Source organism: Plectropomus leopardus, chromosome 19, assembly GCF_026936395.1.
Source record: "Plectropomus leopardus strain MGB_pleo_1.0 chromosome 19, ASM2693639v1, whole genome shotgun sequence".
NCBI classification, from domain to species: domain Eukaryota; kingdom Metazoa; phylum Chordata; class Actinopteri; order Perciformes; family Serranidae; genus Plectropomus; species Plectropomus leopardus.
Genome location: NC_142194.1, coordinates 6,494,095 through 6,520,305, shown reverse-complemented (window position 1 = coordinate 6,520,305; position 26,211 = coordinate 6,494,095). Strand labels below are relative to the sequence as shown.

At 39.5% G+C, this 26,211-nt stretch overlaps 1 protein-coding gene across 2 annotated transcripts in view; it reads right to left on the bottom strand.

Annotated features, from left to right (window-relative positions):
* The window catches only part of ppp1r9bb (protein phosphatase 1, regulatory subunit 9Bb), a 31,849-nt gene that overhangs the window by 2,497 nt on the left and 3,141 nt on the right, over window positions 1-26,211 (bottom strand). For both annotated transcript variants that reach the window (XM_042507436.2, XM_088069848.1), the window contains 8 exons: window positions 12,982-13,114; window positions 11,005-11,125; window positions 9,729-9,833; window positions 4,793-4,925; window positions 2,117-2,269; window positions 1,956-2,009; window positions 581-810; window positions 393-489 (listed from right to left, as the gene is read on the bottom strand). In XM_042507436.2, coding sequence (XP_042363370.2) covers window positions 393-489; window positions 581-810; window positions 1,956-2,009; window positions 2,117-2,269; window positions 4,793-4,925; window positions 9,729-9,833; window positions 11,005-11,125; window positions 12,982-13,114 — 1,026 coding nt within the window. The remainder of the gene's footprint in view (window positions 1-392; window positions 490-580; window positions 811-1,955; window positions 2,010-2,116; window positions 2,270-4,792; window positions 4,926-9,728; window positions 9,834-11,004; window positions 11,126-12,981; window positions 13,115-26,211) is intronic.

The window sequence follows — 26,211 nt, the reverse complement described above, 5'->3', positions numbered from 1 at the left end:
TAATACAATAAAATTAATAATAAATCAATATAAACACGGTGAAAGAAGAGAGGGAGAGGCACGGCGCTGTTGATAAAAGCACAATTGACTGTAATTATTTTCAGTAGCATGCATGAGAATGAAATATAATCTAATACATTTGAATATATGACTAATTTTGTTGCTAGTTGCTTTTTGGAGAAAAACGTCACTAGAGAGTCTGCAACAACTTTGCAAAACTGAACGCACGGCTGTAAAGGAAAAGCGGTGCACTGCATTCATAACACAAGACAAAACGAGAGTATTGTGGTACCAAATGTGGCAAAATAATAATTTTTGTCTTGATTTTATTCTTTTATAGAGAAGCCAAAAATGTAAGTGAGAATAAAATTTGATTAATTGCAGAGCCCCACCTGCTCCTGAAGTTGTCCAGACTCCTCTTTCAGAAGAGTGGCCTCGGCTCCGACTTGTGCACAGCGCTGGGTCTCCTTCTTCAGGTACTCAATCTCCCTGTCGGAGGACGCACATCAGAGACAGTTTAACTCAGATTCAACATATCACACAACTCTTTGAGCTCTGTTTCGTCATCATGCCGTCTTACTTCTGCTGATACTCCTTGATGAGGCGTTTGGCTTTGCTGTACTTGCGCTCCAGGGCCTGATACTGGGCCTGCGTCTCCTTCAGGTGCTCGTCCACCGCCTGGCACAGACTCTGCGCCTCCATCCAGTAGCCCTCCAGCTTCTCCATGCGCTCCTTGTTCTCCTGCAGGGTCTGCTCCAGCTGGGCCTTGTCCATACGCCAGCGCTGCTTCTCCTGCTCCGCGTGGTGCAGCTGCAAACACAGGTGAAGCCTCCATTTCAATCACACGCTTATATTATCTCTGATTCTCAAGATTATCTAATTCTATTTATAAAATTATTTATTATTAACATAACTTATTTGATAGGGACACTGCAAATTAACATGTTTAAAGTCTTTTATTGCATTTATTCAGATATTTTCTAAAACTTTTCATTTAGTACTTAAACTGCCTGTTTTATTCCTTTTATTTGCTTTATTCTTGTTGATCTCTTGTATACACATTTCATTCTTGCCTTATTGTTTGACTGCTCTAGATCTTTCTCTGTTTGGGACATGCATTGGTGTTTATTTTTATTATTCCCTGAATTCCTGCATTTTCTTTGTCAAATCAATTTGTAAACAACAGTTTTTAAAGGTGCTATATAAATAAAGTTATTGTAATAATTATTATTATATAGAGATTATAGCTGTTGCTAGTTTCCATCTCCTCTCCTTAGTTAGGTTTCTAGTGAAGAAGAAGAAGGAAATAAGAGAAGATATCAAAATTACATACAATAGTGTGCATATAATAACTGTAATGGTAAAAAAAAAATGCAAAAAGGTAAATATTTACATTATGATAACAGTTAAAAAAAAAAAAAAGACTACAAAAGAATATCAAAGTTACATACACTTATAACACTCAGCTAAATGTCATTATAAAATAGTTAAAATGCTCACGTCTCTGATTTTGCTTCAGCCATCCTTTAACACTTCTGTTAATATGTTGTGTTAATTTTATTTCGGTTGGTAGTGTGTTCCACATTTTAGAGCCTTTTATGAAAAAAGCCAACTGCCCCAAGCAGGTCTTAACAGCGTGCCATTTTACAGTTCCTGCTTGTGCTGTTCTTACCACTATTTTGCCTGCTGATAAAGTTGCATAAAATATACAGTGCTACATTTTGAGGGCATTTAAAAATCAGTTTGAGGGATGAGAATTTTAGAAAATTATCAAAACTGAGCTAACTGTACTACTTCGGTGATGCCATCTCATGGGTTTTTTATCCATTATTTTTAAGTCTCGGTTATACAAAGATGCAACAGGTTTAATTATAGTCAAAGGGGCTTGGCTCTGAAATGTAACACAACAAGAAATATGTGAAAAAATCATGTAAGATCTTAATCCAACAACCTACCTTTCTTTTCAGCTGCTGGATCTCAGCCTGAGTCACAGCGTGCTTTATTTGGAGCTTTTTGGGGAGAGAGATTGTAAATACACGTGTTAAATTAGTCCCATTAGAGGAAATAAGATGTGATTACACAGGAAGAGCTCCAATTAAAGAGATTCACGTCTCACCTCTTTGTATTTATGTGCCAGTTTTTCAGGGTCCGTCTCCAGAGGCGACATGTCCTCGTTCTCTGCCAAGTCAAACACCTCGATGGCGCTGGGATACGGCGGGCTGACCTCCTCGTCATCGTCCTCCTCCTCATCTGTGCCATATTCGCCACCCTGCAGGGAAGGGAGAAGTCCAGGTAAGGAAGAAATGTTAACCAAAAATCAGCATCACTTCTCTTCTCTCTAGGAAGAAAAGTAATAAGCACCTTGGAAAGAGATGTCCAACAAATTGCAAGAAATTAGTAGATTTAGAAGATTAGATGTATTTTATTTTTCCCTAACTTTTAAAAAATTAGGGAAAAATGTCCAGAAAACTATATTTATAATTATCCTTGTTATATATTTAAAATTATGTGACATAATGTTGTTTTTTTAAATTTAGTTTTAAATTTTTTTTTTTACCCCTTTTTATGGATTTCTGGTTTTTTTTGTTTGTTTGTTTGTTTTTTCTTGCTTCTTAGTACGTTCTTGCTTTAATTGTGGGTCATTTCTTCTCAAGATGCCTTCTTCCCATGTTTTCTGAAGAAATCGAGCCAATTTGCTCAGGTTTCAAAGGGTTAAATGGCGTCTTTAAAGGCCTGCTTCTGTGCTATGACACCAAACAGCCACTAGATGGTGGAAAACTTCAAAGCGGAGACGACTCTCTTATTATACAACCCAATGCTTTTCAAGAACCACCCACCATCACCCTGCATGAATGGGGCAACTTCCTCTGTGCTGTTATAATGAAACTACAGGCGGTTTCTGAGCACATGATCTGTTTATGTAAAACCAAAAACATCTGAGAAACATGAGATTAACAAAGCAAAGGGCTCCACATTTTAGTCATCCTGATTCGTCCCCATTTTGGAGCCGAGCTTATCGTTTGATCGGACTGATTCTGCGTGCTGGACGGACTAGTGTGGCCTCCCTCCAGAAGCACAACACGGCCACATATGAGAGCGTCTCTTCAGTTCATGATGGGATAAATTTCATAATCCTAAAGGGGAACCAGGGACACACAAGGCCAACGAATGATTGCGAAAAAATTAGTTTTTCATTTTAAGGAAGCATTTTGTGCCTGAACAGGTCGAGATGGTTACATAAGCTTCAAATCCAGTTAGTGATGTTTTTTATTTTGTTGTCAAGCGGCTTTGTGTCAGACTTTTTTTCTCATGCAAATGTTAAATAATAACTTGTTTTCTCACTTAAAATTTGGATAAATGCGTTCAGATTCGGGTTGCAAATTGAAAGTATTTTCAATAATAGATTAATCTGTAAAATTTAGGATTAATAATCATTATTTGGAGAAAAAAAACATAAAAACTTTGCTTATTTCAAATGATACCAAATGCATTTTATCCTCAGTCAAAGCTCACACCAACACATTGCATCTATTTTGACAGCATTTCATAGCCTATTGATTAATCAGTAAAATTTTACGCGTTTGATTAAATTCTTAACAAGCTATTTATTGATCATTGATTATTTGTTATCATCCCTAATACAGATATTATTTTTCCTATGAAGGCTATTGCATACCTTCGTGCATAGGAGAACATGTCCATGGGAAAGAGAAAATATTAGATATTACTGTTCTGAAACTGGAATTGATCCTCTATGAATACTGATGCGACAATAACAGAGCTGTAAAAGTTAACAGCCTGAATCTTCCGTTTAATTCTCAAAAATCTTTAAAGTGTGATTGTGGCAGTGCTGGAATCCAAGCACATTTACTTAAGTACCATAATTCAGTGCAATTTTAAGGTACTTGTACTTGAGTATATAATAAAATAATACATAAAAATATAATAACACTGGCAACAGCTATCAACCTTTTGATTAAATGCTCTTAGCATTAAAATGCAACCCATCTTCTTTGTAGCTTCCGTGTTGTTCCTACTTTACGACCTCAAAGCGACTTCCAAACTGGGAAACTACGACCCTCTGACATCACATGAATGCAGCCTTACTGCACTGGCTCACCTGACAGGTCGCCCGACAGGTCGCCTGATAGGTCACCTCCCTTTCATACATATTTATGGAAAATTTAATCTAGTTTGTGTTTTAGTTCGGATTCACCAAAGTCACACAACAACACAAACAAACTAAGCGATGGAAGCAGCGATAGACCAGCAGCTCCTGTGACCACTGAGGTGAAATTATCGTTTTTGTCAGTGGAGTCTGGTTTCAGTTCACCCGGCTTCAGATCCCTGTCAGAGAGGGTTTGTCTGAAAACAAGATAAAGTGGTGAAAATGTTCTAAATATAGTGTACACTTAACCTGAAATTGATTTTTTGGATGTAGCTAAAATACATTTTGCTGCAGTAGTATATTTCTTAGCCTCTGCTGCATTATTCCAATCAAAATCTCTAAACTTTACTGTCATCTACTGTATGTAATACACTGACGATGGATAAGTACCCCATAAAACTCAGCTTTAGTCAAAAATCTGAGCGCTCCCTCCACCGCTGGATCATGGCAGCATGTGCGTGTAAGTGAAGGACGGAAACTGATTAGTAAGCACTGCACCCTCACTTCTGCTCTGTGCATGTGCAGACGCTGCACCACCACTGATTCAAGAAGGACAAACCAGCAGTTTTTTTTTCTCCTTGTTTCAGAAGCTCTTTAAAACTCGCCCCGAGCATTGAGACTAACCTCTTGTTCGTCCATGTACTGGTTGTAGCGCTGCTCCATCATCTCCCTCTGCCAGCGCTCCTGCTCCAGGGTCTGCTGGATGAGCTGCGCCACTTCGCTCTGCTCTCCCGGCTTCTCTCGCCCGATCACAAACCTGAGATTTGACAGTTCAGTTAGGACTGAAATCTGACATGTCGAAGCAAAATGTCTGACGCGTTATGATACTGTATGTGCGTGCTAAATAATCCATGATGCTCCATTTTTTTACTCCTGACCAGCGACGAGCACAAAGACAGATTCCACAAGCACCAAGAACGTGTTTTTCATTTATGATAAACTGCTTACGGCCCTCCTCAGCTGCTGTAGTGCAGGGACGCTCAGCTTTCTTTGCTCAGGGGCCACTTTTGCACAATGACAAGAGGCCAGGGGCCAGTTGCAGCAGCTCCATACATGTTTCTAAAATTTTAGTTTCCAGAATTTTCAGACATTTGTAGGATTTTAGGACTTTTCTAGGATCTCGGGACATTTCCAAGATTTCAGGACATTTCTGAGATTATAAGACATTTCTAGGATTTTGGCACATTACTACGATTTTAGGACATTTCCAGGATTTTGGGACATTTCTCAAGTTTTAGAAAATTTCTTGGATTTAAGGACATTTTGAGGATTTTACAATGTTTTTTGGATTTTAGGACATTAGGAGTGTAGGTAGGACCTCTGTCAGAGGGTGTGGGGGATCCTCCACTGGCACTTTTTTTGATATACAAGCACTATTTAAATGCTATTTTATGCACTCTGGCCCCTTATGTATACTTAAAGTACAAATCCAATTCGCAGTGTGAATCACTTATTTTTGTTATGAATTAGAAATCAGGGGCCCATGGGCTGAAGGCTGAGCATCACTGGCTTGCGACCCTCCTCTTCCGGCTGTACTGTAATGTATTGATGTAGTTAGGAATGTGCTCCCTCTCATGACAGAAATTGTCTTCCTGTTTAGAGTTGAACAAAGACAGTCTCTATGGGGTTGGCTTCTTGTATGATTAAAATCAAGCGCTCCTCTCTGCCTCTCCTTCAGCTTGCTCACTTCATTATAGAGACTATATGTTTCCTGATTGAGCTTCACAAATCTCTGTCCAATTAAAGCTGCTGTCTAAACAGCGAACAGGAAAAAACAACGTAAATCACGATGAAACCACAGATGGTTATTAAGGCGGCCTCTACAGCCTTTCAATTTCTGCGGCACTAACGGGTAATTAAACACACTTCCTGCCCTCATCTATTTGTCTGCCCGACCTTTTTTTTTTTTTTTTTTTATGAATAGGTCTGAGCTCTAGTGCCTTTCGCCATCACTGCGGCAGATCCATAATGTATGAGCTATCTATGAAGGTCTCTGATCTTCACAAGTCACACAACACTAACAATCACCCTAACGGCGCTGACCACTAAACCCTGATTATGAATGAGCTCAGATGACAAAAGGAGCGCGTCAGCTCCTCCAAAAAACCAAAGAACGTTGCTACAAATATCCCGCTGGCATTTCAAAACGATACTTCTGATGCCAAGTGTGTTTGTTCCTGATAACTGTGTTTTCTGTGGAATCTTTGGAGCGTATTCAGGATGTCGACACTGAAGGGTATAATCATGACCCTGTGAGACTCGAGATAGAAATCTGCAGTCTGGTGAGCTGAATGGGCAGGATGTGGTAGCAGTCAGTCCTGCGTGTGAGGCTGGCTGTGGGTGTATATCAAGAGGAAACCGTCTCCTTAAGCTCAAGTCAGCGCGAGCTGTGTAACAAGACATACAGCCCGGTCACCGCTGAGACACACTGCAGGACGAAAACTGTGAAAATAAATGCCCATTTAGCCGTAGAGCGCAGCATGCTAACATGGTCACAATGACAACATGTTGATGTTTAGCAGGTGGTGTTTACCACGTTCACCAGTATGCTGGCATCTGTTTGTTAGCACTGAAAACAAAGTACAGCTGAGGATAACAGAGATTATTTCCAACTTTCTACCCCAATGTCACATCTAGGGCCCTATTTAACCATCTGAAACCTGAGTAAATTGGCTTGAATTATTTCAAAAATATGAAAGAAAGCAATGAGCATCTCATAAAAAAAAGGCCCCCGAAAATAGTAAGAAATTAGTTTAAAAGAAATAAATAAAAAGTTACAGTAAAATAAGAAAAAAAACCCAAAACAAAAAAGAGACAAGAAAATGACTTCAAGAACAAATTAACTTTTTTTTCTGTAACATAATTTTAAATATATCATTATAAAAATGATAAATATAGTTTGTGAATAATATCTGATAATCTCTCCACTGCTCATTTTTAATTCATTTTCCTGTAACCTTTTACTCATTTTCCCCCATTTATATAGACTTTCTTGCCAAGTTGCTCTTTTCCTTTTTTTCCTTTGTTTTCAAAAGAAATCAAATCAATTTTCTCCGGTTCTTTAGGTTTTAATGCATTATAATAGGCGAATGCAGCAAAACAAAACTGATGTTGATTCAGGTTCTAAAGGGTTAAACAATCTATAGTGCATGGTCTTAAGTGTGCAAGTGCATCAAAGTCCAGCTGCACTTTTACTACTTAAACGGTGCACAACGTGCACAACAAATAGCAGTGAATTCAATCGGAGCATCATGTCCAGTTCCCTTTAAAGTCCAGGTGTGCCTTCACCTGCGCTGCTATTTACAAGACAAATTCTGCCCGTTAGCACAGAGAACGTTTTTTTGCTTAAAGTTATACAGTAAGAGCCGTAATGTCGCTGCAGCAAATACTGTGGGACATTTAAGCAGCAAAACTAAAAACTGTAGTTATAAACTCGACAGAGTAAACAGAACTAAACTTTTAGCTTCTGAAATAATCAGTGAGGTTACGCTGCTCCTCGTGTGCTAATGTGCACAGCAGCTCTCTTAATGCTTCTTGGAATGATATCACGAGAGGACAAGTCATCTCAAAATTGTGTTTTATCGACATTTCTTTTTGTTTTGCGCAAATCTGTAATGAAAACCCGCCTAATGACGTTAGTTGCACTGTGTGCAGCTTTGTGCCGGGTTTAAGATAGAGCCCTTAATGTCATATACGGTAACCTGTAAGAGTACTATGCATTTATTTCAAATATGCTGATTGTGATCCTGGCGCCATTGCATAGAGTCAATTCTATAAAAATAACCATCCTGTTTTCTTTGCATACTTGTGAGCCTTTAAAGTCCTTTGAGGAAACAAACTGTAAATCAAGGCTCTAGCTAACTTTAGCTACATAAACATGAACTTAAATCAGGCAAAGCCGCGAGCTTCAGGCTCTGATCAGCGTGTTTCAGGCTCTGATCAGCGTGTTTCAGCAGCGTGGCACAGGTTTTTGTATTTGTTTTCAATGAGAGTGAAGTGTTTTGCTCGCTGCTTTTGTGTTACCGAGTGCCTCACATTTTTGCAGGAGCAGCCTGAACGCGATGAGTTGAAAAATATCAACTCTTAGCAGAAAAAGTGCCCGACATCACCGCTTTTTTCCCCCATTGTTCGATCAGATGGATCAAGAGGCAGACTTTGCAGTGACAAAAAGTGGTAGCGTACCGTGTTAATCTAACAATAGCTCTTTTTCATCATGGCTCTCGGCAAGCTGCAAGACATATCTACACAAATTGTAGACTCAACCACCAACATTTTATCAACTGTAATTAGGCCTGTTGACTGACAGCAGATTGTCAAACTGTCCCCAACTCATCCTAAAATAAACCTTGAACCATCATCCAGGCGAGGCTCTTGGACCAGCTGGTGGTACTCCCTGTGATTCCTCCTCTCACTGAGGGTACACACACGAGTCTCCGTCCCCAAATGCCCTCCAGCTGTCTACGTTTTATGCAGATTTTATGGTACAGATCTGAGAGTTTACTTCATAGCAAAATAGCAGTTCAGCTAAGGACAGGTGAATCAGTGGTTGCATAGCAACAATTAAAAAAAATAAAATAAAAAAAGAGCAACCTCCAAAATGCTCTCTGTCTGATCGGGGCCTCAGGCTTTGGTCAGAAAACTATTAACAACATTTTCTTTCCACCTCTTAAGTATTTTGTCTATATTGACACATTTTTTATTTTGTTTATTGTCATACTCTCATTTAGACTCTTTTTGCGAAGTCTGTCTTCCTTTTTTGGGGTCTCTTTGAAGTGTAGGCAGTTACAAATCCTAGAAAAGCAACTTTCTCTGCAAGAATCAAAGGGATGCGCTTCTGCATTTGTAGGACAGCCAATAGGAATGCCTTCTTTCTGTGAAATGACCTGTGATTGGCCAGAGTTTCCCATCGTAGGTTTGATTTTCTAAAACCTGAAAAAAGAGTCAAGAGGAGGTGCAGAAGTCTAGTTTTCTCTCAGATGACGTGAATAACATAATGCTCAAAGCTTATGACAGCACGATGAAACTGCCAACGCCAGCTTTAAGTTTTGCAGGTATTTAGTAATGAAATTTTGATTGGATGACGAGCCATTAAAGCTTGGAACGACATCAGTTTTGTTGTGCTGTGTTAGGTAGACTTCCACAATGCATTTAAACTTTTGAAACATAAGCAAATTTGTTTTTTTCTTTAAATAATATGGCAAAAAAGCAAGGAGCAACTTGGCAAGAGACATCCCTCTAATTGCAAAAACTTAGAGAAAGGTGACAAGAAAATTACCTGTAAATTAGTTTTTAAAACAAGAGAAAGACGTTATTTAAATTTAATAATGCTTTTTTCACAGGGAATACTTTCCAGAAATAATTATTATTATTTTAAAATTTTATTTATTTATTTTTTTAAACTTTTATATTTCTTTAAGGGGCTTGATTTCAGGTATTTTTTTGTAACTCATAACTTTATCCCCTGTTTTTTTTAAATAAATCAAGCCAGTTTGCTGAGGTTTAAAAGGGTTAAAAGCAATAAAGACAATTGCAATAAAACCCAGACTATTCAAACTCTTACTTGACGGTTCCTGAGGTGTTCCTGAGTACGGAGGCGGCAAAGTTCTGGGTGACTCCCACCAAACTGGTCCCGTCCACCTCCACAATCAGATCGTTCACCTGGATCCTGCAGGGGGCAGTTAGGAGAGAAGTTTTTTAGGATTAACGTAATAGCTCAGCTGCCGCCTTTATTCATCATCTTTTTCGACTGAAGCCCACACAAGCCACACTCCATTTACAAGCTCTCATTCTTGGCAGCGAGACCTGTGTGCAGCTGCCAGGAATCAGAAAGACAAGTGGGACAATGAAGCATCCACTCCTGGAAATAAAACTACGACTGCTGACCTCCGACACGTGGTCTGCGAAGAAAAGGCCTTTTCCAGTCCGCCTCTCATGTGTTTTTACCAGATGAAGAATCAGGATATCAGGAGTTCCCACACATTTTCATGGACAAAATTTCAGAACTTTTCCATGACTTTATTCAAGGATTTTGCTTCCATGCCCCACTTGCCCAATGTTTTCTCAAACATATAAGATACAAACATAATTTCAGCGTCCCCAATGATATGTTCAAGGACTGTTGTAGATTTGAAAATCTCACAATAATTTCTGTTTTTACAGTTTCTGCCTGTGATTGATAAATACTGTTATTTTTGGTAATTTTTTAAAGAAAACATGTCTTCCAAATCTGTTTTCTTAAAACTTAAAAAAAAATAAGAAAAGGACGAGATTTTCTTTTTAAAAAAAAAAAAAAAGCCAAATAAGGCCTAAAACTAAATAATTATGACAAATTTTCAAAGAAAATTCCTTTCAAACCTTTTCTTAAAAAGAAAAAATATGAAGACTTTTCTTTTAAAAAATGCCTTCATGTTTTCTTTTAAAATCAATGGTACAAAATACAGTCATTTGCAGTTGTATACCCCTTCCTTAAAACCAAAAGTGCCTCAAAAATTATTTGACATGCCTCGTGGACATATGTGAAGGGAGAGACATAACGCTGGACGAAAATGAAGAAACTTTCATCAAATAAATTCTGAAGAAAATACCAAACATGGTCACAAGTCGATGTAAATTAAAGCTACGTTACATTGTCGGCTAGAGAAAATAACTTCACTGTTATGTTACACTAATGTAATCTAATTTATTATACTGAACAAATGTCCATGATTTTTTCCAAACTTTAAATAATTTTACTAATTCCATGATTTTTTAATTTCTTGAAAATGTGATTCTGAAATTCCATGACTTTTCCAGGTTTTTAATGACCGGGGGAACCCTGGAATAAAGAATGAACGTACCTGCCGTCCCTGTGTGCTGCTCCTCCGTCTGTGACCGTCTTCACAAAGATGCCCAGCTTCTCCAGGCCCATGTCGGCCCCCGCACCCATCCCGATGATACTGATGCCGAGGCCCTCGCCGTCTGAGAGAGCGGGAAAACCACAGCAGCTGTTAGCTCGCTGTTTTTGGTCAGTTTGATGTGTTGTGCTGTCATGTCTTTGTGAGTCAAGCAGGGACAGAGGCGGTGTTAGCACTCTCTGTGGGTGGAAAACATGTCTCTGACTCCATGTTCATGTTGTCACTCTTACATTACATTTACGGTAATAATTTGCAGCTGTGGATTTTCAGTCACATTTCAGAGACTGTTGATCTCCGATCGCTGGTAGCGATTAGGTTGGGAAGTAAAAGAGCAGTGTTCGCCCTTTTCCCTTTTAACATAGGTGTGATCCAGAGCTCATTGTGTGTGTCCTCGAGCCCTGACAATGCACTTCCTTCCTCATAAAACATTTACTGGAGCCAATTTTTAACCTTTCATTGTTTACATTCATGATTGCTTGGTCGCTGTCGTCTTCTTCTTCTGCCTTTTTTGGCACATTACTGCACGTCTTTGTGTATGACTGCCACCAACTGTCAGTCAGTGGAAAAGCGTGAAAACGGCTGCACTTAAACCTGTTTATACCTGGCTGGTATTAACATGCATCTTAGGCATAGACTTGTATAAATAATGGACGTAGCTACCATGATGTTACCCACTGGTTTGTGGACTGCCGTTTTGAAGCCTCGTTTCAGCCATTGCCATCTTGTTTTTTTTGTGTGAGAAGTGACCATATTTGGGCAAGGAGAGAGGTGTGGAGTCTGTAGACAGACAGACTGTTACTCAAGCACCACCACCCTTAAATACACGTAACTTTGGGCCTCAATAAAATGTAAACCGAGTTATAAAAAAATTGCATCTTTATTCCAGGTCTAAAGAAGCAGTGGACTAATAATTACAGCTAAAAAGGTGAGTTTTAAGCCTTGATCTTGCCGTCCTTAGATCGAGTGGGAGAATCCGTTCCAGTGTTTGAATCTAAGACTGCGGAAAATAGTCACCTCAAGTCTCTGTCTGATTTTTTTGCAACAGTGAGCAGCACAGAGTATATGATGAGAGGGTCTAACAGGGACACGCAGCATATCTCTGCAGCACATCGACCTCATAGTCAGGGGCAAAAAAAAAAAAAAGATTTCTAAAGAAGTAGCAGGATATAAAATCAATCCGAAGACTAACTGGAGGCTACGCAAAGATCAGGAGCGTTCTGCGCGCCGCTGTAATAGATTTACAGCTGTAATAGATTTACAGCTGTAATAAAATCACACACAAGCTTCTTTGTATCTCGAGGATAAATAAAACATTCGACGTTCACGACATCTTGAAATAATAAAAACACTGTTTCAGTTTTCATATGTGACTTGAAAGTGAGATGAGAATCAGTGATAACACTCAGATTTCCTGCCTGAGGTGTAAGGTGCTGATGTATTAATTTTCGTTTTTAGAGCCTCAATTTCCAAATTAATTTATCAAAAACATCATTTATATAGAACAGGGTCACATATGGTTTCCTGAGTAACCTGCCCTGTACACAACTCTAAATATAGTCTTCTATAAATATATTAATGTACCATAATGTTGAAGGGATGTTAAAGGAAGTGAGGCTCACTGGGGAAAACTGAACACTGAAGGCCTTTTTACATAAGTAATAAAGATTTTTCTTCAAAGGGACAGAAAGGACAAATCAAACGGTCCTGTTGGAGGTTAATGACATCCACCCAAAAAAAATCATTTTCAAATAATTTCCTCTGAATGTGAAATTTCTTGTACTCGTTTTCCAATTTCATGCAAACCGCCCACCTGGTGCCCCGAGCAGGTTCAAATAAATGTTAAGAATTCTTCAGATTCTGTTTCGGAGCGTCGAGGAAAATTATAACAGGCTTTAAAAGTGACTTTGTAATGTTCTGTACCTTTCTCCAGCTCCACGGGGAACAGGTCCAGCCTCTCCACCCTCTTCTCCAGCTCGTACTCAGCAGACGCCGCCATGGGGTCCACGTCTTCATTACGCCTGTCGTAGTCCTCGTTGGGGTAAGTGGCGAACACCTGCAGGAGGAGACGGAGACGATCAGACTGAGAATCACAAGCACTTGAAGGTGAGCAAGACTGTCGGTTAATGTTTCTAAACGTGCTCGCCGGCGAACGCCGAGGCAAGGCAGCTTTATTTAAGTGTAGCACTTTTCATGCAACAGGGCAACTTAAAGTTCTTTAGAGAACAATAAAATACATTTAAGTACAGTGACTTAAAATAAAAGAGTAAAGAGAAAAGATATAAAAGGTAAAATGAACTAATAAATTATTTAATTTCTTTTAATCACCATAAAAACAGCAAAAGTGCAGACAAGAGGTGCAAAGATAAAAAAAAAAAAATTAAATTATTTTAAATCAAATATAAAAATGAATTCGCAGTCATTAACAGTTGGAGGAGGCAGTGCCAAAAATGAACTTTTTTAGGTTTGACTTAAAAATGGTAAGTAAAAGAAAAAGCCAACCCCAAATTCACTCTCGTTTGGCGTTTCGTCTTGCTATATTTGCGTTTTTTTGGTGCGTCTGTGTGTCTCTTGGATGCCTGCTTCCACCTAACACACCAGACTCCATTCAAATAAACAATAGTTTTATCAATGTAAAACACACTTCATTAAAAGTCGACACAATGAAAATAAAACTCTCAAAAGCTGTCCTGCCTGTTTTTCCACCGTTCCAACAATTACCAACTTTTGTATGGTTAAAATAAACCCTTAATTCACCCAGTTGGATGTGAAAATATGCTGGCTCTAAACACGCTTAAATGACTGTTTTTTATAAATAGAGTCTGGTGTGTTTGGTGATTGCGATTTCAGGGCTGTTTCTGGTTTAACAAAAAGTATCTTTCTATTTTTTTTTTATTTTTTTTTTTAAAAAGGTCTATCTCTTTTTGGATCCTTTGCATAATGTTGTCAGACACCTACAATAACAAACAATAACAATCTGAGCCTGTCAGTGGCAAAAACACTTTTAGTGGGCGTAAACTGACAATGCAAAATTACCCTGAGTGTTTACTCCCCCATAAACAACACAGTCCCCAACATGTTTCCTTTGATATTCTGCTACTTGAAGTCTGTAGACGACCCCGTCTTTTCTTTGCAGCCTTGTTTATCACTGTTGCTGCTACTCAGTTCCTCTTGCATATACTCCCAAATATAGTTGTAACTGCAACTGAAAACAGAGAACACGTCACTTCCTGTGCACCCTGGGGAGCGTGGTAAATGCTGAGTCACTGGTGTGTGTGAGTGTTAACAGGTGAAAGAGTGGATTCACTGTAACCGATTACACCAAATCCACAGCGAAACACACTGCAGTGTTTTCTAAGGTATCTGTTCATATATTAAATCCAGTATTTCAGTTTAATTCCTGCAATATGTATCCACTTATACTCATGCAAAGGAAAGAAATGGATATTATGGACATAATTCAACTCTTAATTTATATCATTATGTTTGGGCAATAGTTCAATAGATAGTACACGCTTGAGCGATTGAGCTGCAGCTTTATTTTTCAAATCTGGAATATTTTTAACAGTTTAAAGGAGTAGATTTTTTAAGTGTGGTTTTATGGGGTATAACATTATCCACAGACAGTTTATTACAAACAGTAGATGGTGGTCGGCACGCCCACAGTTTGGAGAAGCAGGCGGATGTATGACACAGAAGTTAAGCACTGCAGTGGATGGGGTCACCCAAAAACATACTTTAACCACATAAAAAAAGCCCCAGCTAAAAAATGTTATAATAGTATAATTATACACTATCCTGAGAGTATTTTCACTGATTCACCTCAGTGTCAGAGGCGATTTTAAACTGCAAAATGAAGCCGTTACGTTGCTCTCCTCAAAGCCAAACTCCACTGAGAAAAATAGTAATTTAACATCACTTGACACAGGAGCTGTTGGTCTACCGCTACCTCGACCATGTACTTTGTTTGTTTGTGTTATTGCGTGACTTTGGCGTTTAAAAGTGTTAGTGCGGATTCACCAAAGTCAAACAATAACAAACAAGCTTACCCATCAAAGCAGCGGTAGACGAGCAGCTCCCATGTTCAGTGATGTTAAATTACTATTTTTCTCAAAGTCTGGTGGCTTTGACAAGAGCGTAGATGGAGAACTGAAGCTGCTGTTGAAACGGACTCTTTGATAGAAAGTTGAGACGGTGAAAATACTCTCAACTTAGCGTTCACTTGAACTGATGTTGTTTTTTTTAAGATGGCTAGAATACATTTTGCTGCTGCCCCCGTCTACAGCAGTACATTGCTCAGCTTCTGTGTCGAACTACAGCCTGCTTCTCCAAACGGGGCGTGCTGACTGACATCTAATGTGTGTAACACACAGATTATGGATAAATTCCCCTCACAAACCCACTTCAAAAAATCACAGCTATCACTTTAACCCTTTGAAACCTGGAGCAACACCACGTGTCGCTCCAGGTTTCAAAGGGTTAAAGTATTTAAACAAGTTGGTGCAGATTTTTTCAAAAACACAAGAAAAGTCAATGAGCAAATTTATAATAAATGATGCACAAATAAATTGATTTTTGATTTTTTTTTTAAAGATAATGAAAAACATAGAGGACAAAAAGACAAAAGCTATGGAAAAGCGATATTTCTAAATATCATAATTTAAATTATGTTACTGAATTATTTTAATTTTTTAAATGCTTTGTCCAGGTCATTGCTTTATTTATACTTTTTAAATATAATTTTCAGGTAATTTTAATTGTTAATTTAATTGTTGCTTATTGCTGTCTTCCCATGTTTTTGACAGAAGTCAAGCCAAATTTCTCCGGTTTCAAAGGGTTAAAATGTTCAATATATATTCAAAATTAAAAGAGACAAATGGAGCTTAGACAGACGATCTGGATACACAGTGTTGATAATAACTGACCACTGCTGTTAATGCAGACATAATGCAATTCAAACGTATCGACCACTTGAACTGAGACAGCCGCAGCATTTCCTCGAGTCCCCCCCCCCGAGCTGTATCATTTCACAGCCGCACTGAGTATCAAACACACGGGGGGGAAATCAATCACAACCACTGAAGTTGCTCTCATGAAGACAGAGGCCTCTGTTTCCCACATTCACTCTGGTCGAGCAGCATGACAGTTTACATAACCACCTCCAGCATGCTAATGGAGGCCTTCTGCAGCTGCTGCTCACACACACACACACACACACACACACACACACACACACACACACACACACACAGTAAGCTGAATCTTTAAAAGCCTCACTTTCAGTCCTCGGAGGTGATTATGCATGCACCACCTTGCATGCTCCACTAGCCACACTAATTCAGAGCTGGACCTTCTTCCTTTCACACATTCTTTCACTTATTTTATCAACTTTTCTCTCCACAATCATTTGTTCCCTCCGCTGCCACATTTTAACACGTCGCTGTTTACTTTCTCTCACTTCTCTCTCTCTCTGCTGTTTAGTTTGTCCGTCTGTGTTACAAAGTAGCATCTAGTAGCTCCGGCGCTAACTCCTCAGTCATATGGGCCCGTCTCCCTGGCAACGCACACAGTTAAGAGCCTGTCAGTTTTGACAGCGCCTTTGAAATGTAAGCGGCCCCTCCTCTCTCAGATTTATTCAGTATCATTGTATTTTCATGCATCGTTGAGCACTGTACAAGCCTCTTCCTTACCCATGAGAGGAAGGTTTAAAGTGTTATCGCCTTGAGCCAAATCGCCACCATCACAGTGCGCTCGCCGAAGTGATGACAAGCAGCTTTAGAGTTAAGATGGGGTCAAACTTTTCATTTATTGCTAGTTTAAAAAAGGGATTTCATTATATTGAATACATTTATGATAAAAATGATTAGGGGTGTAGGGTAGGTGGGGCTGTAAATATTATTTAGTGTTAAATTATTCTAGTTGGGTTCAGTTTTATTTAAAAGGTGAATTTGTTAATAATGCTCTGTATTTATCCATATCTATATATTCCACTTTACTTTAAACTGTTGAGTATACTGCTACAATTATGAGTTTAAATTTGCCTTTGCAATTAAAAAAAAAACAAACAAAAAAACGCTTAGGCAATACCGTTTAACGTTTTAGCACCAGTATCAGCAGAAAAATAGAAACGAAACCCAACCCTACTTACAATTAGCCAATTAACTAATTTGATAGAAAATTAAAGGACAGTTTGCCATTTTGAGAAATATGCTTATTCCCCCTTATTTAACTATTCCTTTAACTGACAGCGATTCTGATATTTAATTAGTCTTTTATTCATTTATCAAGTAACAAGAATAAATATTTGAAGACTTTAATGACGGATCTGGGTAATTGTGGGCATTTTGTGACATTTAACAGACGAAACAATTACTCAAAAATGGAAAGACAGTTTAATCTATAATGCGAATAATAATTAGTTGCAGTAGCTCTGATTTTAGTCAGAACTATGATTTAAGTGAGTCAAATTAAAACTAACGGTGCTGCAGATGACAGATAGCACGGGAGCAGCGCTGAAGTCTAATGGCTTTTGATTTAGGTTACCTTCGTATTTAGAGGGATTAGCAGAATGTGGATTACAGACACACAAAATACACTGTTTGCATCCTAAGTAACGGAGCATAAAACAACAACAGCAGCAGCGCATTGCAAGCCTGCGTGCCCACTGTGGGCTCACGCGACCGACTCCTTCAAGCTCATGAGGCCACAGCTGGTGGCTTGTGGCGCCCTCGTTTTTTTTACGCCCACGAGGCTGCAGGAAGATCAAACAAGAAGCATTTAACGTGGCACTGGGGGAAAAAAAAAAACAACACACAGCCATGATCGGATATGTGTCATGACCTGCAGCCTCGGGCGAGTTCAGGACGGTTGCAACAAACACGCCCTCGCTGATTTAACACTTTCACTTCCTTAGTGATCCCACACAGGCCAGACAGGCTAATGAGATCCTGCACAGTTCAACCTTTCACCTCACCTAAGTATGCAGAGTAGTAGATGAACTGGTCGGACGGTGAGGTGGCTATCTTTGGAAGACAAACATTGGGATTAAGGCAGGGTGATTGGGGGGGTGGGCAGGGCTGGGAGAAGGACGCTGTTCCAGTTGTGGCAGATAGTAGGTCAGAGAAGCTAACAGATGGCCAGGAAACTCCCTTCCTCCCTCCCTCCCTTTTGCTACCAGCCGCCTGGGATGTCCTACAAAAGCTCTGTGGGCAGCTAGCACTCACCAGCTAGCAGATTGTGTTTGTGTCCGCGCAGAGCACCCACTTGGGACTGAATTAAAAATAACCAGTAAGTCACCATTTTTTCAATGTCGTGACAGAGAGACGGCTAAATGATAGAGGCTCTCCTGCAGATCTTGATTTCCCTCTGGCTACGATTGGGTAACAGCACTGCGGTGGTTTCACGAGCATGTCAGTATGCCCCCCCATTCCCCCCACTGCCCACAGCAGCACGTCAACCGCTGTGTTTCTTTCCCTCTTCACTCCCTGAAAACAGATCTAATTTTGGATCCAGCCAATAGGATGTGTGGAGGTGGTGCCTGTTGGTTTTTCACAACAGAAATAGCGTTTCCACTCTCCACATTCAACTTTCCATCACTTTTACTACTCAAAGCACTCTTTCTATTATTTCAACTGGTTTCAGGAATGTGAGCTTCACTGCCACTCTGCTTTTTCACCTTAAAGGGATAGTTGGATTTTTTTTTTTAAGTGGGGTTGTTTTAGGATACTTACAAGAAAAAATATAAGTGACAGCAGTCAAGGAGCCAGACTTTAGTGTCAGTTCATTTAAAGTTAATGGGACAGGCATCATATTATCATATATCCACCAGATTAAAAAGCACATATTATGTTTACTCGCGTTTTTATCATAATATGCATGTTCATTTTCCTTGGTATTGGTCTCCAAACAGACCATGACTCGATCCACTGGGGGTCAGCCGATATTGATTTTCCAGGGCCGATACCGATATTGATTTTAAGTAATTAATGAGACTGATAACCAATACTTAGAACCGATATACATGTACATTATTGTTTTTTTTGTGTGTTATTGTGTGACTTTGGTGAATCCAAACTTACTCCTTTAAACACTGATGTCATGCAACAACACAAACAAACCAACAAATCGTAGCAGTGGTAGACAAGCAGCTCCAGTGCTCTGCGATGTTTAATCACTTTTTTTTCTCAATGGAGTCTGGCTTTGGGTGGTTTAGCAGTATATAGCTTAGCTTCCATTTCCGACTACAGCCTGCTTCTCCAAAATGGGGGCCTGCTGACTGACATCAACTGTTTGTAATATTGTATCTTTGGATTAAGTAACCCATAAAAACCCACTTCAAAAAATCTGAACTATGCCTTTAAATGCCAAAGTGATGACCATGTGAAATTTGGTGCCTCATTGCTGCAATTAATCAACAGTTTTTTATGGACTCTGAATGACTGTGTGATGCTTAATCAAGCTATCAAAGTTAAAGCATATGCGGACCAAAAGAAGCACTTTCCCCCTTAACAGTTTAATCACACCACAAAATTAATTGCGTTCCCAACCGCCACAGGTTAAACATGCCAAGAGGTGGCAGGTAATTGCTTCTAAATCCTCCTAAAATTAGGGGTTAATCCACGTCCCAGATGTGCAATATGCAGACACAGAATAAGGACGTGGCTGCCATCGCCTCAAACCGCTCTCTTCCAGCCAATAAAATGGATATGGCGGGTTCGTCATAGTAACGGTTGCATGGCACCAGAGCCAGTCTGTTTTGGCAGGCCAGTCTTTGGTCAGCAGTCATGTTTAGGCTTAGCGCTGACCCCGCGGAGAGACACGGCAGCATGAGAATAAGGTCAACGACGGGGGACTGAATAGCACTACAGTATGAGGAAGGATGCAGCACCTATAGAACTATAGGCTTTATAAATTTGCTATATTCAATATAGAACCGTATATATATTTTATGTTGTTATCTCAATCAGTAAATGTTACATTAATATTATAATTGATATATTTTAAATAAACATATGTACAATTGATTTTATTTAGAATGAGAGATACGCCCCTGTACTACCTTAAAAAATCTGTCCTTTTTTCACAGAGATTGCGCCACAAAGTCTCTTCTTTTGCATTTTTACACAAAACTAAACAACGGCATCACTCTACTCTAATGTGTGATTATAGGCTGACTTATAGATCCATTACAGACGGCATGCCAGCTTCGCAGAATCAAAACAGGTGTGACATCTAACACAACTGCACCGGCCTCTAATGTAACATAAAAACACACGTCGGCAATGCTTCATAAACAATAAAACTTGCATAAAATGGCAATAATAATTATTTATCATCCCTGTTATACAGCGGCTGATCACGTCCTCTACTCTGAGAGGAAAGAGCTGATCTTACTGTTTTCTAAGTTTACAGACAGCTGTTCTTCTTCTTTGAGTTAGCCGCTAACTGCTGCTTTTTCTGCTGCGTTGGGGCACACACACAACACACTGTCTAAACCTCACAATCATCCTGCCAATGGTCCTACCCTGCTGATACAGATACCCTGTCAGCACTGTCACTTCCTCCCATGGTGGCTGTAATAGAGGCTATAGGTCACCACCTCTGTCTCCTGGTCATTAGTTTGTTTTAGGGTTTGTCGCGTCGTAGAACTTCAGTTTGGGCAGCAGCAGACTCTGCTGTTTCGTCTCCATGCATGGCACCAATATATTATAGTGAAAATACATTTTCACTGGTTTAACTGGCTGTATATAAACTGTCAATTATTAACATCCAAATTATTGTGAACAAAATCTGCAAAAAAAATAACAATGGCCAAGGCCTTATGTAGTTTATAACTCCGTGCCAAAAATCTATTTGTGTCCAAAAACAACATTGAAAACACATCGATGAGCCACACCATTGCACTGGTTAATATGCTCCTTCATTACACTGAATGAGCACTTAATGTGAATTAATTTGCAACTAAAAATAGTCCCAAACAAATGCATCATTTACTTCAGTTTGAGTAATGTTTGTTACAACGACAGTGTACACCTGTTTAAAGAAATTATTAAACCTTTTTCTTAATGATAATTACTAATGAAACCAAAATATATCCCAGCGAATTAATCTTACACGTCCTGCTTTAATTCTAAAAGCCTAGCAAGGGACAGGGGTTGCAAACTAGCCATGGCTCAAAACATGTATGCATTTTACATGTGTGAAGCGATGTTTTATGCATCTGTCAAAGTAAATTTAAAAAAAATATACTTTTTTTCCATCTTCAGTAGGAAAAAAATGCACGTCTTGTGAATTGACTAATGCATTCTTGGCCTTTTCATTCATTTAATTAAATTTGTTGACCATAATAAAAACATAGAATAACATCAGCATTATCCTTTAATTTTTCCCTTTTGGATCAACAAAGTATCTTAACTAGAGTAGTAATAAGATTTTTTTTTAAACATATACAAATGAGTGCAGCCTCACAGGTCACTGTAAGACCAGTGTCTGCTGTTTTTCTGAAGCTTGACAAGATGATGGCAGGTCAGACGAGACAAAACAGCACTGAGCTAGACATTGCATAACACGGCCTGTCGCAGCAACCTGGGCGAGTGGGCACATCACATACACACATGCAACCCACCACCACCATCACTGCAGGACTGGGAAGTGGGGCAGAGTGACCTTGCTGATAATCTGTCTGGTCTCCCACCCCTCCTGGCTGTGAGTAATGCACTGCATGAAATACTGCAGGCCCGCCGAGTCTAAGTAATAGACAGTTTGAGGATGCGTTGACATATGGTGATGTATTACCTCTCCGCGGGCAATCCCTCTTTGGCTGACCTGAGCGGTGCACACAGACCACTAAAGGTTGCATTTCGGCAGCTCTCTGTTTTGCAATTTGTGGTTAAAGTTGCTTAAAAATGCTTCCTTCTGTCAAAATTCAACACCCTCGGCTTATTACAATATAAGAACAGTTTGTTTGTGTTAATGATACAGTGCGAAAATCATAGGTGTTCTCTGAGCTGGAAGGGCCGTTAAGAGATGCGTAGGCAGCAGAAATCTAGAGAAAGTGTGTGTGTGTGTGTGTTGGAGGATAAAAAGTGTAAGAGTAGGAAAGGTGATGAGTGACCAAGGTGATTCTGGTGCATGAAAAATAAATCTGATTATTTCTGGTTTGGAGGGCGCAAATCTAGTGGAGATTATCTCATTTTACTTTCTTTTTTTTTTTTTAAATAGAAAAGCTTTCCTTAAGCATTCTCTGAATAATTAAAATGAAGCACAGCTGATACAGTATGATATAGAACGAAGCCAAAACAAACAAGAAATAAATAAGACATGAGAGGCAGCTTCCTGTGTTCGACAAGGAGGCGGCCCTGCAAAACGAAGCGAGTCTGTGACGATAACAATGCCGCTATTTTTACTAACAGAAGGAGACTGGTGACAAAGAGCGAAAGGGAGAAAAGACGGAGCGAGAGAAAGAGTGTCAGGAGGAGCAGACAAAGGGGTCTAGTGTGAACTCCACCCGAAGCAGAAATGCTATTTTTGATAGAGGACAGACAGTGTAAAACGGGGACAAAGAAAGACACGCGCCCAGACGTCCAACCGCCATCACCACAACACGACTTAATGTGGCCGAAAGCTGCACAGACGGGAAATATGGGGCTAAAAATGGGCACTTCCTGTTTGGACAAGAGCTGACACTGTGACTTCAGAGCTGGCAGTAATACAGTCGCATGACATTTGAGCCGCATAATAACGCCCCTCCCATTTGACCTCGACGCCCCCCCTCCCCTTTTTTGACTCTCATCCACCCCTGCATCAATCTCCATAACAAAGGCCACACTGATACAGTGTGAAAGGACACAGCGGGAGGTTATTCTCCAATGATGGCTGCAGGGTCACAACCAAATTCAGCCTTTTTTGAATCGAGGCTCATGAGTTATGACTTCTTTATCGCACCACATATGAAGCTCCCTCCTGCTATCTGTCTTTGATCTCATGAGGATAAAATAATGTGATAGAAGCCGGCTTTTCCTGCATTACAATTGCACGCTGGACATGCTGAGCGCTGGCATAATTTATGTGGGATTCGTGGGATTTTTTAAGCATGGCGAAGACTGTTTGCTTTCATCAGGTTGGGAGGATATTAGAGCCCAACTCTGGCTAATACCACAGTTATGTCAGTATTACTGTATAATCAGCACTCATAGAAACTGCTCCACAGGCTACATTTCTTATTTTTCTCCATTCAAGGTTAAAATACTGCATTTGAACGTTTATTTATAGATAGTAGAGGTATTATTATTATGCTGTGGAGTTGTGTTTACAGTGAACATTGTGAGTGTCCTTGAGGCCTTACAAATGTGTTTAATACATTTTCTTCCTCAATAAAACATTTGCAAAGCTGATTTTTTTCTAGGTATTTTGCGGCCTGCACTGTTTACACACGTTAACATCTTCTAAGTGATCTTCTTCTCTGTGTTTAGCTGACGAATTGCTGCATTTCTTGGATTACCACCACAAACTGTCACACAGTGGAGCTACGTACTTACTGTCATTACTGTTGCATTGGTTAAAGGTTAAGTTCCGTATTTTTCAACGTGGACATATTTTTCCATGTTTTTGTGTCTAAATGAGTAACTATTTTCAAATTGGTCCAGTATTGAGCAAGAGTGCCGCAGCTGGCAGCCGCAAAACAGGCAGCAATGTAACCACTTGGGGCATGTGTGCACCGTCAATGTACATCCACTAAAAGTGATTGTTTTTGCCGCTGTCAGGCTTAAATTAACCCCTTTCACACTACCTGTTCAAGGCAGGAAAATCAGGCAGTAATATTACCTCACCACTCTAAATAAAAGGCACAGTCGGCATGGGAGAACAGAATTGTCTCACCTTTAAGCCGCCACAGGAGATAGTAACAGTGCCAAAATGGTGCCTGTATAAACAGGATAACCGGCAGGACGGGACCATGGGCAGGTCATGCGTGTAACCAACTATGGTAGATTTAAAAAGTGATTAGCAGCAGTAAACAGCTAACTTAAAGAGGAAGGACCATAAATGTCTGCAAAGTGGGAAAACAATAAGATCCAGGAGCTCTTTATCCTCGGAGCGGAGGATGTGATCAGCCGCCACATAACAGGGACAGTAAATTATTGTTATTGATATGTTATTGTTTAGAAAGTGTTGCCGTCACATATGTTTTATATCACACTAGAGGCAGACACTGTGTTTTACGTCACACCTCTTTCTCTCTCTCTGGCATGCATTTAAAATCACACGCTGGAGCGTTGTGATGTCACTGTGGTTTGGTTTTGTGTAAAAATGCAAAGGCGGAGTTCCGTTAGGTCTCCGTAGCGGCACTATAGTGTGATCCATGTGCAAAAAGGGCTATAGTTTAAGGGCAAGTTCAGTTTCTTAAACTTGGACCCTCTTTTCCTTTTTGTTTTTAGTGAGTAATGGGAACTTTTGAAACTGTTTCATTATTGAGTTGCAGCGCTGCAGTCAGCAGGCTGCACTGTAACCACTCTGGGCATGTTCATACTGTCAGTTAACATCCGTTAAAAGTGCTTGTTTTTGCCACTGACAGGCTCTGATTGCTGTTTCAAGAGTCTGACAACAATATGGAGAGGATTCCTGCAGAGATAGACCTTTTAGTTAAAGTGTAAGATCCTTTTACGTTTAACCAGAAACAATTAAATTACCACTGCCAAACCCAACAGACTCCATTTTTTAAAAACAGTAATTTCATCATAACTGTCTCTGCTCTTGTTGAGAACTGGACCACCTAAAAACTGTTCCCATTAGTCACTTAAACACAAAACAACACCTAATTAAATACAAAACAACACCCTACAATACCTAATGCACCCTTTACAGTAAAAGAAATGGTTCAACAGTTTAAAAAAATACAACAAGATTAAAAGTTTAGAGATGCTTGCAGGCAGGTTTGCTTAACTTTGGATGAAGCCCAGGCTAGCCATCTCCCTTTTTTCAGTTTTTGTGCTAAGCTACTGTTGGCGTCAGCTTCATATTTACCATAAAGATTCTGAAAGTTTGTATCTAACTCAAGCAAAGAAGCAATTTTACTGAGAAATAAAGTTCACTCTGCATCTCTAAATAATTTAGCCACGGTTAAAATCTTTCTTTTATGTGTGCGATTGTTGCCAAAAAGTGTTTATGTAAAGGGTTTGTGTAAAAGAAGCCTAAATAATATGTTAAAATATCAAGCTCCACTGAATAGACACTACTGGCTGTTGTGCAGCCATGAGAAGAAAGCAAGAGCAACTTTTCGAGTTGACTGGTGATGATATGGGACAGGAGCCTTTAGTCACCGAAATGGCTTTTCTGCGTGAGGGAATGTGTGTGATGTTCAGCGTCAGTGCCCACTTTAGCTGGCAGAGAGACTCTGCATGCCTCAGACCTCAAGGCAGAGCAGAGCAGCGAGACTGAGCTGGAGAGGGAATCTGATGCTCTTCTCCAGATCATTACACCACCCCCAGACACAGAGACACTTTAAATCAACTCCACCTCCTCCTCCTTCTCTCATCTTGCTGCTCCAAGAGGAGATCACAGTCTTGTTTCTCACTTCCTCCCTCTTTTTCTCACACACACACACACACACACACACACACACACACACACACACACACACACACACACACACACACACTCACCCAGCTCCCTATAGGCTACTCGCTGACCTTGCATCGGCCACTTCTTTAAAAACAAAGGGTTCGTAATGTCATGAAAACACTGGAAAAGTCATGTAATGTGAAAGTAGCAATTTCCAGGCCTGGAAGTTTCAGAAAACTAGAAATACCCTGAATGTTTTGGCAAAGTCATGGAATTTTGTTACACAAACCCGTATGATAACACATGATGTGGTCATGGACTGTTATAAATTTGAAAATCTGATGATAATTTCTGTTTTTACAGTTTCTGACTATGATAAATGGTGTCATGTTTGGTCATTTTTAAAGAAAAAAATGACCAAAATATTTTTTCTTTAAAAATCAAAAAAAATTAAAGAAAATAAACTGCAAAAATTGTTCTTTAAATATGGTCAAAAAAATTTAAAGAATTTTTTTTCCTTTAAAATGGCACAAAAAAATTTCAAAAAAAATTCCAAAATGTATTCTTTAAAAAATATCCAAAAATATTTGAAGAAAA